The sequence below is a fragment of the Salvelinus alpinus genome, chromosome 1, assembly GCF_045679555.1.
Source record: "Salvelinus alpinus chromosome 1, SLU_Salpinus.1, whole genome shotgun sequence".
Lineage (NCBI taxonomy): Eukaryota > Metazoa > Chordata > Actinopteri > Salmoniformes > Salmonidae > Salvelinus > Salvelinus alpinus.
In genome coordinates, this window is record NC_092086.1 from 117,242,238 (window position 1) to 117,256,892 (window position 14,655).

The window sequence follows — 14,655 nt, forward strand, 5'->3', positions numbered from 1 at the left end:
CCTCTGATTCAGAGGGGTTGGGTTAAATGTAGAAGACACATTTCAGTTGAATACATTCAGTTGTACCACTAACTAGGTGTCTCCCTTTCCCCAGATAGAGATAGATAGAGAGATAGATAGAAGGGGATGGGTTGGTAGATGGATAGATATTGAGGGACTCACCATAGCAGTGGTGGCTGGTTTAGACACGATACTGTTTCCTGTAGTCATGGTTACTTGAGGAGTCTGTCCTTTACCTAGAGAAAGAACATCTTTATTAATGACATCATCATCATCCTCCTCGTCAACAATATCACCATCATCATCATCATCATCCTCCTCAACAATATCATCATCCTCCTCCTCCTCCTCAACAATATCACCATCATCCTCCTCCTCAACAATATCACCATCATCCTCCTCCTCCTCAACAATATCACTATCATCATCCTCCTCGTCAACAATATCACCATCATCCTCCTCCTCCTCAACAATATAACCATCATCCTCCTCCTCCTGGTTAACAATATCACCATCACCATCATCCTCCTCCTCGTCAACAATATCACCATCATCCTCCTCCTCCTCAACAATATCACCATCATCCTCCTCCTCCTGGTTAACAATATCACCATCATCCTCCTCCTCCTCAACAATATCACCATCATCATCCTCCTCCTGGTTAACAATATCACCATCATCCTCCTCCTCCTCAACAATATCACCATCATCCTCCTCCTCAACAATATCACCATCATCCTCCTCCTCGTCAACAATATCACCATCATCATCCTCCTCCTGGTTAACAATATCACCATCATCATCCTCCTCGTCAACAATATCACCATCATCCTCCTCCTCAACAATATCACCATCATCCTCCTCCTCGTCAACAATATCACCATCATCATCCTCCTCCTGGTTAACAATATCACCATCATCATCCTCCTCGTCAACAATATCATCATCATCCTCCTCCTTGTCAACAATATCTCCATCATCATCCTCCTCGTCAACAATATCATCATCATCCTCCTCCTCAACAACAATATCACCATCATCCTCCTCCTCCTCAACAATATCACCATCATCATCCTCCTCCTGGTTAACAATATCACCATCATCATCCTCCTCGTCAACAATATCACCATCATCATCCTCCTCCTGGTTAACAATATCACCATCATCATCCTCCTCCTGGTTAACAATATTACCATCATCATCCTCCTCCTCGTCAACAATATCACCATCATCATCCTCCTCCTGGTTAACAATATCACCATCATCCTCCTCCTCGTCAACAATATCACCATCATCATCCTCCTCATCAACAATATCACCATCATCCTCCTCCTCCTCAACAATATCACCATCATCCTCCTCCTCAACAATATCACCATCATCCTCCTCCTCGTCAACAATATCACTATCATCATCCTCCTCGTCAACAATATCACCATCATCCTCCTCCTCCTCAACAATATCACCATCATCCTCCTCCTCAACAATATCACCATCATCCTCCTCCTCGTCAACAATATCACTATCATCATCCTACTCGTCAACAATATCACCATCATCATCCTCCTCCTGGTTAACAATATCACCATCATCATCCTCCTCCTCGTCAACAATATCACCATCATCCTCCTCCTCAACAATATCACCATCATCCTCCTCCTCCTCAACAATATCACCATCATCCTCCTCCTCAACAATATCACCATCATCCTCCTCCTCGTCAACAATATCACCATCATCATCCTCCTCCTGGTTAACAATATCACCATCATCATCCTCCTCCTGGTTAACAATATCACCATCATCATCCTCCTCCTCGTCAACAATATCACCATCATCATCCTCCTCCTGGTTAACAATATCACCATCATCCTCCTCCTCGTCAACAAAATCACCATCATCATCCTCCTCCTCATCAACAATATCACCATCATCCTCCTCCTCGTCAACAATATCACTATCATCATCCTCCTCGTCAACGATATCACCATCATCCTCCTCTTCCTCAACAATATCACCATCATCCTCCTCCTCCTCAACAATATCACCATCATCCTCCTCCTCCTCAACAATATCACCATCATCCTCCTCCTCGTCAACAATATCACTATCATCATCCTCCTCGTCAACAATATCCCCATCATCCTCCTCGTCAACAATATCACCATCATCATCCTCCTCCTCGTCGACAATATCATCATCATCATCCTCCTCCTCGTTAACAATATCACCATCATCATCCTCCTCCTCGTCAACAATATCATCATCATCATCCTCCTCCTCGTCAACAATATCACCATCATCATCCTCCTCGTCAACAATATCACCATCATCATCATCCTCCTTGTCAACAATATCACCATCATCATCCTCCTCGTCAACAATATCACCATCATCATCCTCCTCGTCAACAATATCACCATCATCATCCTCCTCATCAACAATATCCCCATCATCATCCTCCTCGTCAACAATATCCCCATCATCCTCCTCGTCAACAATATCACCATCATCATCCTCCTCATCAACAATATCACAATCATCCTCCTCCTCGTTAACAATATCACCATCATCATCCTCCTCGTTAACAATATCCCCATCATCATCCTCCTCCTCGTTAACAATATCACCATCATCATCCTCCTCATCAACAATATCACCATCATCATCCTCCTCCTCGTTAACAATATCACCATCATCCTCCTCCTCATCAACAATATCACCATCATTATCCTCCTCCTCGTTAACAATATCACCATCATCATTGGGTCGACAGGTATCCGAGCGGTTAGAGCATTGGGCCTGTAACCGAAAGGTCACTGGTTCAAATACATTAATACAGTTTACTGTAGCAGGAATACTTCAACCATTTACTGTAGCAGGAATACTCTAACCATTTACTGTTGCAGGAATACTCTAACCATTTACTGTAGCAGGAATACTCTAACCATTTACTGTAGCAGGAATACTCTAACCATTTACTGTTGCAGGAATACTTCAACCATTTACTAAAGCAGGAATACTCTAACCATTTACTGTAGCAGGAATACTCTAACCATTTACTGTAGCAGGAATACTCTAACCATTTACTGTAGCAGGAATACTCTAACCATTTACTGTAGCAGGAATACTCTAACCATTTACTGTAGCAGGAATACTCTAACCATTTACTGTAGCAGGAATACTCTAACCATTTACTGTAGCAGGAATACTCTAACCATTTACTGTTGCAGGAATACTTCAACCATTTACTAAAGCAGGAATACTCTAACCATTTACTGTAGCAGGAATACTCTAACCATTTACTGTAGCAGGAATATTCTAACCATTTACTGTAGCAGGAATACTCTAACCATTTACTGTACTAGGAATACTCCAACCATTTACTGTAGCAGGAAAACAAGCATTGTATTAACATTGTATATTGGCCCAGTTGACCAGTCGTCCCCTGGCCCTGTTGACCAGTCGTCCCCTGGCCCTGTTGACCAGTCGTCCCCTGGCCCTGTTGACCAGTCGTTCCCTGGCCCTGTTGACCAGTCGTCCCCTGGCCCTGTTGACCAGTCGTACCCTGGCCTTGTTGACCAGTCGTTCCCTGGCCCTGTTGACCAGTCGTCCCCTGGCCCTGTTGACCAGTCGTCCCCTGGCCTTGTTGACCAGTCGTTCCCTGGCCCTGTTGACCAGTCGTCCCCTGGCCCTGTTGACCAGTCGTCCCCTGGCCCTGTTGACCAGGCGTCCCCGTGGCCCTGTTGACCAGGCGTCCCCGTGGCCCTGTTGACCAGTCGTCCCCTGGCCCTCTCACATAGAGGGCTAGCAGGCCTATATCCCGAGGGACATGTGAGGTGGATGTGTTCCCCATGTGTTAGCCCTGTTCAAAAGTAGTGCACTATGTAGGGAATAGGGTGCCAACTCTGGTCAAAAGTAGTGCACTATGTAGGGAATAGGGTGCCATTTGGGATGCAGCCATGGTGTGTTCCAGGAGCAGCTTGATCTGTTGCCATGACTCCTATCCTCTCCACGTTCTCCAGCGTGTCCTTCTATCAGGTGTTTGTCATCCCACCACTGAAACATTGGTTTTACACAGACACACCTGTTGCCTATGATGCGTGCAAATACTTATTATACTGTGTACCCTACGCTGTGTCCTGAGCATTTTGACAAATATACTTTTGATATGGTCAGATTCAATCAAAACACACTTTGGAAAAAAATCTCCCTATCGCTCATGACCTGATCACAGTACTTAGATGAAAAGAGAAACCAGCACACTGCTCTTGCTAGTATCACTGTTGTATATTATGGGAAGAGAAACCAGCACACTGCTCTTGCTTGTATCACTGTTGTATATTATGGGAAGAGAAACCAGCACACTGCTCTTGCTAGTATCACTGTTGTTTTTTTAAGCTTAATATATTGGCCTCTTGGAAGCTTTACGAGGTCGATACGTAAAGCTTCAATAAAACAACAGTGATACAAGCAAGAGTAGTGTGCTGGTTTCTCTTCCCATAATATACAACAGTGATACAAGCAAGAGCAGTGTGCTGGTTTCTCTTCCCATAATATACAACAGTGATACAAGCAAGAGCAGTGTGCTGGTTTCTCTTCCCATAATATACAACAGTGATACAAGCAAGAGCAGTGTGCTGGTTTCTCTTCCCATAATATACAACAGTGATACAAGCAAGAGCAGTGTGCTGGTTTCTCTTTTCAGCTAAGTTATATCTCTCTGTTACCATGTACCTGCAACAAGATAGCTTGGATGTGCGAGTGCCTCTTTTGAATTTTGATCACAGTACTTTAAATGTTTTTTGTTGTTGTTGTATGGTGCAAGAACAAATGTATTTTGTTCTGCAGCGTAGGTTTCATTGAATATGTAATTTAAGCGACCTCCTGCAGTACCAACCTGAGGATGTTGGGGGCACCCTAGAGACACATTTGGACACATTCACTGTGCTTTACCTGCCCTGGCTGGGTCTAACTGGGATATTAGGCCAATTAGGATATCATCCCCACACACAGAATACATGTGGAGGGTTTAGTCAAATAAGCCATTTTCATTATGTTGTCAATTGAGTTAAAAACAGGATAGATGTCCCCAAATGTATATAATCTGTTGTAGACAGCACCACCACAATCTGTGTGTCAAGTCAGGTGTGTCCTGCTTATTGGTTGATCCTTGACTGTGGTGGTTAGTGTTACACTATGGTACATATTAAACATAGACCGAGGCACTAGCCTTACACAGGTCTCAGTGTGTTCCAATGGGCACAGGCGTCAGTTCAACTTCTAGTTTACATTGACATTTGGTTGATTGTCAACTAATGTTGATTCCTCGTGAATTTAGGTTTAAAAGTTGGGTGGGAAAAAAGACTGAATTACCTGACTACTAAATCAAATCAGTTATCCACGTTGAAGTGTGTGTGTGATGTTAGTTGAAGTGTGTGTGATGTTAGTTGCAGTGTGTGTGACGTTAGTTGCAGTGTGTGTGAGAGTAGTGGTAGAGTAGTGGTAGAGTAGTGGCAGAGTAGTTGTATTGTAGAGGTAGAGTAGAGTAGTGTTAGAGTAGTTGTATTGTAGAGGTAGAGTAGAGTAGTGGTAGAGTAGTCTAGGGGTAGAGTAGTTGTAGAGTAGTGGTAGAGTAGTGGTATAGTAGTTCTAGAGTAGAGGAGTGGTAGAGTAGTGGTAGAGTAGAATAGTGGTAGAGTAGTTGTAGAGTAGTGGTAGAGTAGTGGTATAGTAGTTCTAGAGTAGAGGAGTGGTAGAGTAGTGGTAGAGTAGGGGTAGTGTAGATTAGTGGTAGACAAGCGGTATATTATAATAGTGGAAGAGTAAGGGTAGAGTAGCGGTAGAGTAGAGTAGTGGTATAGTAGTGGTAGAGTAGAGTAGTGGTAGAGTGGAATAGTGGTAGAGTAGAGTAGTAGTAGAGTAGTGGTAGAGTAGAGGTATAGTAGTGGTTGAGTAGTGGTAGAGTAGAGGTACAGTAGAGGTAGAGTAGTGGTAGAGTAGAGGTTGAGTAGTGGTAGAGTAGAGAATGAGTAGTTGTAGAGTAGTTATAGTGATATAGTAGAGTAGTGGTAGAGTAGAGTAGTAGTATAGTAATGGTAGAGTAGATGTAGAGTAGTGTAAAATTAGTGGTAGAGTAGTGGTAGAGTAAAGTAATAGTAGGGTAGCGTAGTGGTAGAATAGTGGTAGAGGAGAGGTAGAGTAGTGGTAGAGTAGAGTAGGGATAGGGAAGAGAAGAGTCGTTCTAGAGATAGGGTAGAGTAGAGTTGATGTAGATTAGTGGTAGAGTAGTGGTAGAGTAGAGTAGTGGTATTGTAGTTGTAGAGTAGAGTAGAGGTTGTGTAGTGGTACATTAGAAGTATTGTGGTGGTAGAGTAGTGGTAGAGTAGAGTAGTTGTAGAGTAGTGGTAGAGTAGAGTAGTGGTATAGTAGTTGTAGAATAAAGGTAGAGTAGTGGTAGAGTAGTGGTAGAGTAAAGTAGTGGTATGGTAGAGTAGTGGTATAGCAGTTGTAGAGTTGAGGTAGAGTGCTGGTAGAGTAGGGTAGAGAAGAGGTAGAGTAGTGGTATTGTAGTTGTAGAGTAGAGGTTGTGTAGTGGTAGATTAGAAGTATTGTGGTGGTGGAGTAGTGGTAGAGTAGTGGTAGAGTAGTGGTATAGTAGTTGTAGAGTAGTTGTAGAGTAGTGGTAGAGTAGAGTAGTGGTATAGTAGTTGTAGAGTTGAGGTAGAGTGGTGGTAGAGTAGAGTAGTGGTAAAGTAGTTGTAGATTTGAGGTAGAGTGGTGGTAGAGTATAGAGTAGTGGTAGAGGAGAATAGTGGTATAGTAGTTGTAGAGTAGTGGTAGAGCAGATCTAGAGTAGTGGTAGTGGAAAAGTAGTTGTAGAGTTTTGGTGGAGTAGTGGTAGAGTAGTGGTAGAGTAGTGGTATAGTGGTGGTAGAGTAGTGGTATAGTAGTGGTAGAGTAGTGGTATAGTAGTGGTATAGTGGTGGTAGAGGAGAGGTAGAGTAGTGGTAGAGTAGTGGTATAGTAGTGGTATAGTGGTGGTAGAGTGGTGGTAGAGTAGTGGTATAGTAGTGGTATAGTAGTGGTATAGTAGTGGTAGAGTAGTGGTATAGTAGTGGTATAGTGGTGGTAGAGTAGTGGTAGAGTAGTGGTATAGTGGTGGTAGAGTAGTGGTATAGTAGTGGTAGAGTAGTGGTATAGTGGTGGTAGAGTAGTGGTAGAGTAGTGGTATAGTGGTGGTAGAGGATTGGTAGAGTAGTGGTATAGTTGTGGTATAGTGGTGGTATAGTGGTGGTATAGTAGTGGTAGAGTAGTGGTATAGTAGTGGTATAGTAGTGGTAGAGTAGTGGTATAGTGGTGGTAGAGGAGTGGTTTAGGAGTGGTAGAGTAGTGGTAGAGTAGTGGTATAGTGGTGGTAGAGTAGTGGTAGAGTAGTGGTATAGTGGTGGTAGAGTAGTGGTATAGTAGTGGTAGAGTAGTGGTATAGTAGTGGTAGAGTAGTGGTATAGTGGTGGTAGAGGATTGGTATAGTAGTGGTTTAGTGGTGGTAGAGTAGTGGTAGAGTAGTGGTATAGTGGTGGTATAGTGGTGGTAGAGTAGTGGTAGAGTAGTGGTAGAGTAGTGGTAGAGTAGTGGTAGAGTAGTGGTATAGTGATGGCAGAGTAGTGGTATAGTAGTGGTAGAGTAGTGGTATAGTGGTGGTAGAGGATTGGTAGAGGATTGGTAGAGTAGTGGTATAGTGGTGGTAGAGGATTGGTAGAGTAGTGGTATAGTTGTGGTATAGTGGTGGTATAGTGGTGGTATAGTAGTGGTGGAGTAGAGCAGTGGTAGGGTAGAGAAGAGTAGTTTAAGTGGTTGTGTAGAGTAGAGTTGATGTGGAGTAGTGATAGAGTAGTGTTAGAGTAGTGGTCGGGGTATAGGTAGTGGTAGTGTTAGTGTCGAGGTAGAGTAGATTAGTGGTATAGTATAGGTATAGTAGTGGTAGAGTAAAGTAGTGGTAGAGTAGTGGTAGAGTAGTGGTAGAGTAGAGTAGTGGTAGAGTAGTGGTAGAGTAGTGGTAGAGTAGTGGTAGAGTAGAGTAAAGTAGTGGTATAGTAGTGGTAGAGTAGTGGTAGAGTAGAGTAAAGTAGTGGTAGAGTAGTGGTATAGTGGTGGTAGAGTAGTGGTAGAGTAGTGGTAGCGGTATAGGTAGTGGTAGTGTCGAGGTAGAGTAGATCAGTGGTAGATTAGTGGTAGAGTAAAGGTATAGTAGTGGTAGAGTAGAGTAGTGGTAGAGTTGAGTTAATGTAGGGTAGTGGCAGAGTTGTGGTAGGGTAGAGTAGAGGTAGAGTAGGGGTAGAGTAGTGGTAGAGTAGAGGTATAGTAGTGGTAGAGTAGAGGTATAGTAGTGGTAGAGTAGAGGTATAGTAGTGGTAGAGTAGTGGTAGAGAAGGGTGGTGGTAGAGTGGTGGTAGAGTAGTGGTAGAGTAGAGTTGAGGTAGAGTGGTGGTAGAGAAGGGTGGTGGTAGAGTGGTGGTAGAGTAGTGGTAGAGAAGGGTGGTGGTAGAGTGGTGGTAGAGTAGTGGTAGAGTAGTGGTAGAGTAGTGGTATAGTGGTGGTAGAGGAGTGGTATAGTAGTGGTTGAGTAGTGGTATAGTGGTGGTAGAGTAGTGGTATAGTGGTGGTAGAGTAGTGGTATAGTGGTGGTAGAGTAGTGGTAGAGTAGTGGTATAGTGGTGGTAGAGGAGTGGTATAGTAGTGGTTGAGTAGTGGTATAGTGGTGGTAGAGTAGTGGTAGAGTAGTGGTATAGTGGTGGTAGAGTAGTGGTATAGTGGTGGTAGAGTAGTGGTAGAGTAGTGGTATAGTAGTGGTAGAGTAGTGGTATAGTGGTGGTAGAGTAGTGGTATAGTGGTGGTAGAGGAGTGGTAGAGGAGTGGTAGAGTAGTGGTAGAGTAGTGGTATAGTAGTGGTATAGTGGCGGTATAGTGGTGGTAGAGTAGTGGTAGAGTAGTGGTATAGTGGTGGTAGAGTAGTGGTATAGTGGTGGTAGAGTAGTGGTATAGTGGTGGTAGAGGATTGGTAGAGTAGTGGTATAGTAGTGGTAGAGTAGTGGTTTAGTGGTGGTAGAGTAGTGGTATAGTAGTGGTAGAGTAGTGGTAGAGTGGTGGTAGAGTAGTGGTAGAGTAGTGGTATAGTGGTGGTAGAGGATTGGTAGAGTAGTGGTATAGTGGTGGTAGAGGATGGGTAGAGTAGTGGTATAGTTGTGGTATAGTGGTGGTATAGTGGTGGTAGAGTAGTGGTGGAGTAGAGCAGTGGTATGGTAGAGAAGATTAGTTTAAGTGGTTGTGTAGAGTAGAGTTGATGTGGAGTAGTGATAGAGTAGTGGTAGAGTAGTGGTCGGTGTATAGGTAGTGGTAGTGTTAGTGTCGAGGTAGAGTAGATTAGTGGTATAGTATAGGTATAGTAGTGGTAGAGTAGAGTAGTGGTAGAGTAGTGGTAGAGTAAAGTAGTGGTATAGTAGTGCTAGAGTAGTGGTAGAGTAGAGTAAAGTAGTGGTAGAGTAGTGGTAGAGTAGTGGTATAGTGGTGGTAGAGTAGTGGTAGCGGTATAGGTAGTGGTAGTGTTAGTGTCGAGGTAGAGTAGATTAGTGGTAGAGTAGAGGTATAGTAGTGGTAGAGTAGAGTAGTGGTAGAGTTGAGTAAATGTAGGGTAGTGGTAGAGTAGAGGTAGGGGTATAGGTAGTGGTAGTGTTAGTGTCGAGGTAGAGTAGATTAGTGGTAGATTACTGGTAGAGTAGAGGTATAGTAGTGGTAGAGTAGAGTAGTGGTAGAGTTGAGTAAATGTAGGGTAGTGGTAGAGTTGTGGTAGGGTAGAGTAGAGGTAGAGTAGTGGTATAGTGGTGGTAGAGTAGTGGTATAGTAGTGGTAGAGTAGTGGTAGAGGAGTGGTTTAGGAGTGGTAGAGTAGTGGTATAGTGGTGGTATAGTAGTGGTATAGTAGTGGTGGAGTAGTGGTATAGTAGTGGTACAGTGGTGGTAGAGTAGTGGTATAGTGATGGTATAGTAGTGGTAGAGTAGTGGTATAGTTGTGGTATAGTGGTGGTATAGTGGTGGTATAGTGGTGGTATAGTGATGGTATAGTAGTGGTATAGTGGTGGTAGAGTAGTGGTAGAGTAGTGGTATAGTGGTGGTAGAGGAGTGGTATAGTAGTGGTAGAGTAGTGGTATAGTAGTGGTAGAGTAGTGGTATAGTAGTGGTAGAGTAGTGGTATAGTAGTGGTAGAGTAGTGGTATAGTGGTGGTAGAGTAGTGGTATAGTGATGGTATAGTAGTGGTATAGTAGTGGTAGAGTAGTGGTATAGTGGTGGTAGAGGATGGGTAGAGTAGTGGTATAGTTGTGGTATAGTGGTGGTATAGTGGTGGTAGAGTAGTGGTGGAGTAGAGCAGTGGTATGGTAGAGAAGATTAGTTTAAGTGGTTGTGTAGAGTAGAGTTGATGTGGAGTAGTGATAGAGTAGTGGTAGAGTAGTGGTCGGTGTATAGGTAGTGGTAGTGTTAGTGTCGAGGTAGAGTAGATTAGTGGTATAGTATAGGTATAGTAGTGGTAGAGTAGAGTAGTGGTAGAGTAGTGGTAGAGTAGTGGTAAAGTAGTGGTATAGTAGTGCTAGAGTAGTGGTAGAGTAGAGTAAAGTAGTGGTAGAGTAGTGGTAGAGTAGTGGTATAGTGGTGGTAGAGTAGTGGTAGCGGTATAGGTAGTGGTAGTGTTAGTGTCGAGGTAGAGTAGATTAGTGGTAGAGTAGAGGTATAGTAGTGGTAGAGTAGAGTAGTGGTAGAGTTGAGTAAATGTAGGGTAGTGGTAGAGTAGAGGTAGGGGTATAGGTAGTGGTAGTGTTAGTGTTAGTGTCGAGGTAGAGTAGATTAGTGGTAGATTACTGGTAGAGTAGAGGTATAGTAGTGGTAGAGTAGAGTAGTGGTAGAGTTGAGTAAATGTAGGGTAGTGGTAGAGTTGTGGTAGGGTAGAGTAGAGGTAGAGTAGTGGTATAGTGGTGGTAGAGTAGTGGTATAGTAGTGGTAGAGTAGTGGTAGAGGAGTGGTTTAGGAGTGGTAGAGTAGTGGTATAGTGGTGGTATAGTAGTGGTATAGTAGTGGTGGAGTAGTGGTATAGTAGTGGTATAGTGGTGGTAGAGTAGTGGTATAGTGATGGTATAGTAGTGGTAGAGTAGTGGTATAGTGGTGGTATAGTGGTGGTATAGTGGTGGTATAGTGGTGGTATAGTAGTGGTATAGTGGTGGTAGAGTAGTGGTAGAGTAGTGGTATAGTGGTGGTAGAGGAGTGGTATAGTAGTGGTAGAGTAGTGGTATAGTAGTGGTAGAGTAGTGGTATAGTGATGGGAGAGTAGTGGTATAGTAGTGGTAGAGTAGTGGTATAGTGGTGGTAGAGTAGTGGTATAGTGCTGGTATAGTAGTGGTATAGTAGTGGTAGAGTAGTGGTATAGTTGTGGTATAGTTGTGGTATAGTTGTGGTATAGTAGTGGTATAGTGGTGGTAGAGTAGTGGTAGAGGATTGGTAGAGTAGTGGTATAGTGGTGGTAGAGGATTGGTAGAGTAGTGGTATAGTTGTGGTATAGTGGTGGTATAGTAGTGGTGGAGTAGAGCAGTGGTAGGGTAGAGAAGATTAGTTTAAGTGGTTGTGTAGAGTAGAGTTGATGTGGAGTAGTGATAGATTAGTGGTAGAGTAGTGGTCGGGGTATAGGTAGTGGTAGTGTTAGTGTCGAGGTAGAGTAGATTAGTGGTATAGTAGAGGTATAGTAGTGGTAGAGTAGAGTAGTGGTAGAGTAGTGGTAGAGTAGTGGTAGAGTAGTGGTAGCGGTATAGGTAGTGGTAGTGTTAGTGTCGAGGTAGAGTAGATTAGTGGTAGATTACTGGTAGAGTAGAGGTATAGTAGTGGTAGAGTAGAGTAGTGGTAGAGTTGAGTAAATGTAGGGTAGTGGTAGAGTTGTGGTAGGTTTGAGTAGAGGTAGAGTAGGGGTAGAGTAGTGGTAGAGTAGAGGTATAGTAGTGGTAGAGTAGATGTATAGTAGTGGTAGAGTAGAGGTAGAGTAGTGGAAATTAGTTGTAGAGTAGTGGTAGAGTTTTGATGGAGTAGTGGTAGAGTGGTGGTGTAATTGTTATAGAGTAGTGGTATAGTAGTGTAATGTAGTGGTAGAGTAGAGTAGTGGTTGAGTAGTGGTATAGTAGTGGTAGAGTAGAGTAGTGGTAGAGTAGTGGTTGAGTAGTGGTATAGTAGTGGCAGAGTAGAGTAGTGGTAGAGTAGAGGTAGATGATAATAGTGGTAGAGTAGGGGTAGAGTAGAGGTATAGTAGCGGTAGGGTAGAGTAGAGGTAGAGTAGGGGTAGAGTGGTGGTAGAGTAGAGGTATAGTAGTGGTAGAGTAGTGGTAGGGTAGAGAAGATTAGTTTTAGTGGAAGTGCAGAGCAGTGTTGATATAGAGTAGTGCTTGAGTAGTGGTAGAGTAGAGGATGAGTAGTTGTAGAGTAGATGTAGTGCTAGGGTAGAGTAGGTGTAGAGAAGTGGTAGAGTAGTGGTTGAGTAGTGGTAGAGTAGAGGATGAGTAGTTGTAGAGTAGATGTAGTGGTCCCGTGTGGCTCAGTTGGTAGAGCATGGCGCTTGCAACGCCAGGGTTGTGGGTTCATTCCCCACGGGGGACCAGGATGAATATGTATGAACTAAGTCGCTCTGGATAAGAGCGTCTGCTAAATGACTTAAATGTAAATGTAAATGTAGTGCTAGGGTAGAGTAGGTGTAGAGAAGTGGTAGAGTATTGGTAAAGTAGAGCAGTAGTAGAGTAGTGGGAGAATAGTTGGAGAGTTAGAGTAGTGGTAGAGTAGAGTAGTGGTAGAATAGTTGTAGAGTTAGAGTAGTGGTAGAGTAGTCATAGAATAGTGGTAGAGTAGAATAGTTGTAGAATAGTGGTAGAGTAGAGGGTAAAGTAGTTATAGAGAGATGGTAGATTAGTGGTATAGTAGTGGTGGAGTAGTGGCATAGTAGTGGTTGAGGAGTGGTAGAGTAGTGGTTGAGTAGTGGTATAATAGTGGTATAGTAGTGGTTGAGTAGTTGGTATAGTAGTTGTGGAGTAGTGGTAGAGTAGAGGTGGAGTATTGGTAGAGTAAAGTAGTGGTAGAGTGGTGGTAGAGTAGTGGTATAGTAGTGGCATAGTAGTGGTAAAGGTGTGGTAGAGTAAAGTAGTGGTAGAGTAGAGTAGTTGTATAGTAGTTGTAGAGTTAAGGAAGAGTGGTGGTAGAGTAGAGTAGTGGTAAAGTAGTTGTAGAGGGGTGGTAGAGTAGTGGTATATTATTGGTAGAGTAGAGGTAGTGGTAGAGTAAAGTAGTGGTAGAGTAGAGTAGTTGTAGAGTAGTGTTAGAGTAGTGGTAGAGTAGTTGTAGAGTAGTGGTGGGGTAGAGAAGAGTAGTTTTAGTGGTAGAGTAGTGGTAGAGAAGAGGTAGAGTAGAGGTAGAGTAGAGTAGTTGTAGAGTAGTGGTAGAGTAATGGTAGGGTAGAGAAGAGTAGAGGTAGAGTAGAGTAGTGGTAGAGTAATGGTAGGGTAGAGTAGAGTAGTGGTAGATAAGAGGTAGCGTAGTGGTAGCGTAGTGGAAGCGTAGTGGTAGCGTAGTGGTAGATTAGAGTAGTGCTAGAGTAGTGGTAGAGTAGTGGTAGAGTAGTGGTAGAGTAGAGGTAGAGTAGTTGTAGAGTAGTGGTAGAGTAATGGTAGAGTAGAGTAGTTGTAGAGTAATAGTAGGGTAGGGAAGAGTAGTTTTAGTGGTAGGGGAGAGTAGAGTAGTGATAGATAAGAGGTAGAGTACTTGTCGAGTAGTGGTATAGTAGTTGTAGAGTAGTGGTATAGTAGTTGTAGAGTAGTGGTATAGTAGTGGTGGTATAGTAGTTGTAGAGTAGTCGTATAGTAATTGTAGAATAGTGGTAGGGCAGTGGTAGAGTAGAGTAGTGGTATAGTAGAGTGTGGTAGAGTGGAGTAGTGGTAGAGTAGAGGTAGAGTAGAGTAGTGGTAGAGTGGAGTAGTGGTAGAGTAGAGGTAGAGTAGTGGTAGAGCAGTGGTAGAGGTAGAGTAGTGGTATAATAGTGGTAGAGTAGTGGTATATTAGTGGTTGAGTAGTTGGTATAGTAGTTGTGGAGTAGTGGTAGAGTAGAGGTGGAGTATTGGTAGAGTAGAGGTAGAGTAGTGGTATAGTAGAGTTGAGGTAGAGTGGTGGTAGAGTAGAGTAGTGGTATAGTAGTGGTAGAGTGGTGGTAGAGTAAAGTAGTGGTAGAGTAGAGGTAGAGTAGTTGTAGAGTAGTGGTAGAGTAGGGGTAGAGTAGTGGTAGAGTAGAGGTATAGTAGTGGTATAGTAGAGTATAGTTAGAGTAGTGGTAGGGTAAAGTAGTGGGAGAGTAAAGTAGTGGTAGAGTAATGGTAGGGTAGAGTAGTGGTAGAGTAGGGCTAGAGTAGTGGTAGAGTAGAGGTATAGTAGTGGTAGAGTAGTGGTAGGGTAGAGAAAATTTGTTTTAGTGGAAGTGCATAGCAGTGTTGATATAGAGTAGTGCTTGAGTAGTGGTAGAGTAGAGGATGAGTAGTTGTAGAGTAGATGTAGTGCTAGGGTAGAGTAGGTGTAAAGAAGTGGTAGAGT

At 43.3% G+C, this 14,655-nt stretch overlaps 1 protein-coding gene across 2 annotated transcripts in view; it reads right to left on the minus strand.

The window, feature by feature from the left end:
- The window catches only part of palm2akap2 (PALM2 and AKAP2 fusion), a 240,811-nt gene that overhangs the window by 99,632 nt on the left and 126,524 nt on the right, over nucleotides 1-14,655 (minus strand). For both annotated transcript variants that reach the window (XM_071342762.1, XM_071342752.1), the window contains exon 9: nucleotides 163-236. In XM_071342762.1, coding sequence (XP_071198863.1) covers nucleotides 163-236 — 74 coding nt within the window. The remainder of the gene's footprint in view (nucleotides 1-162; nucleotides 237-14,655) is intronic.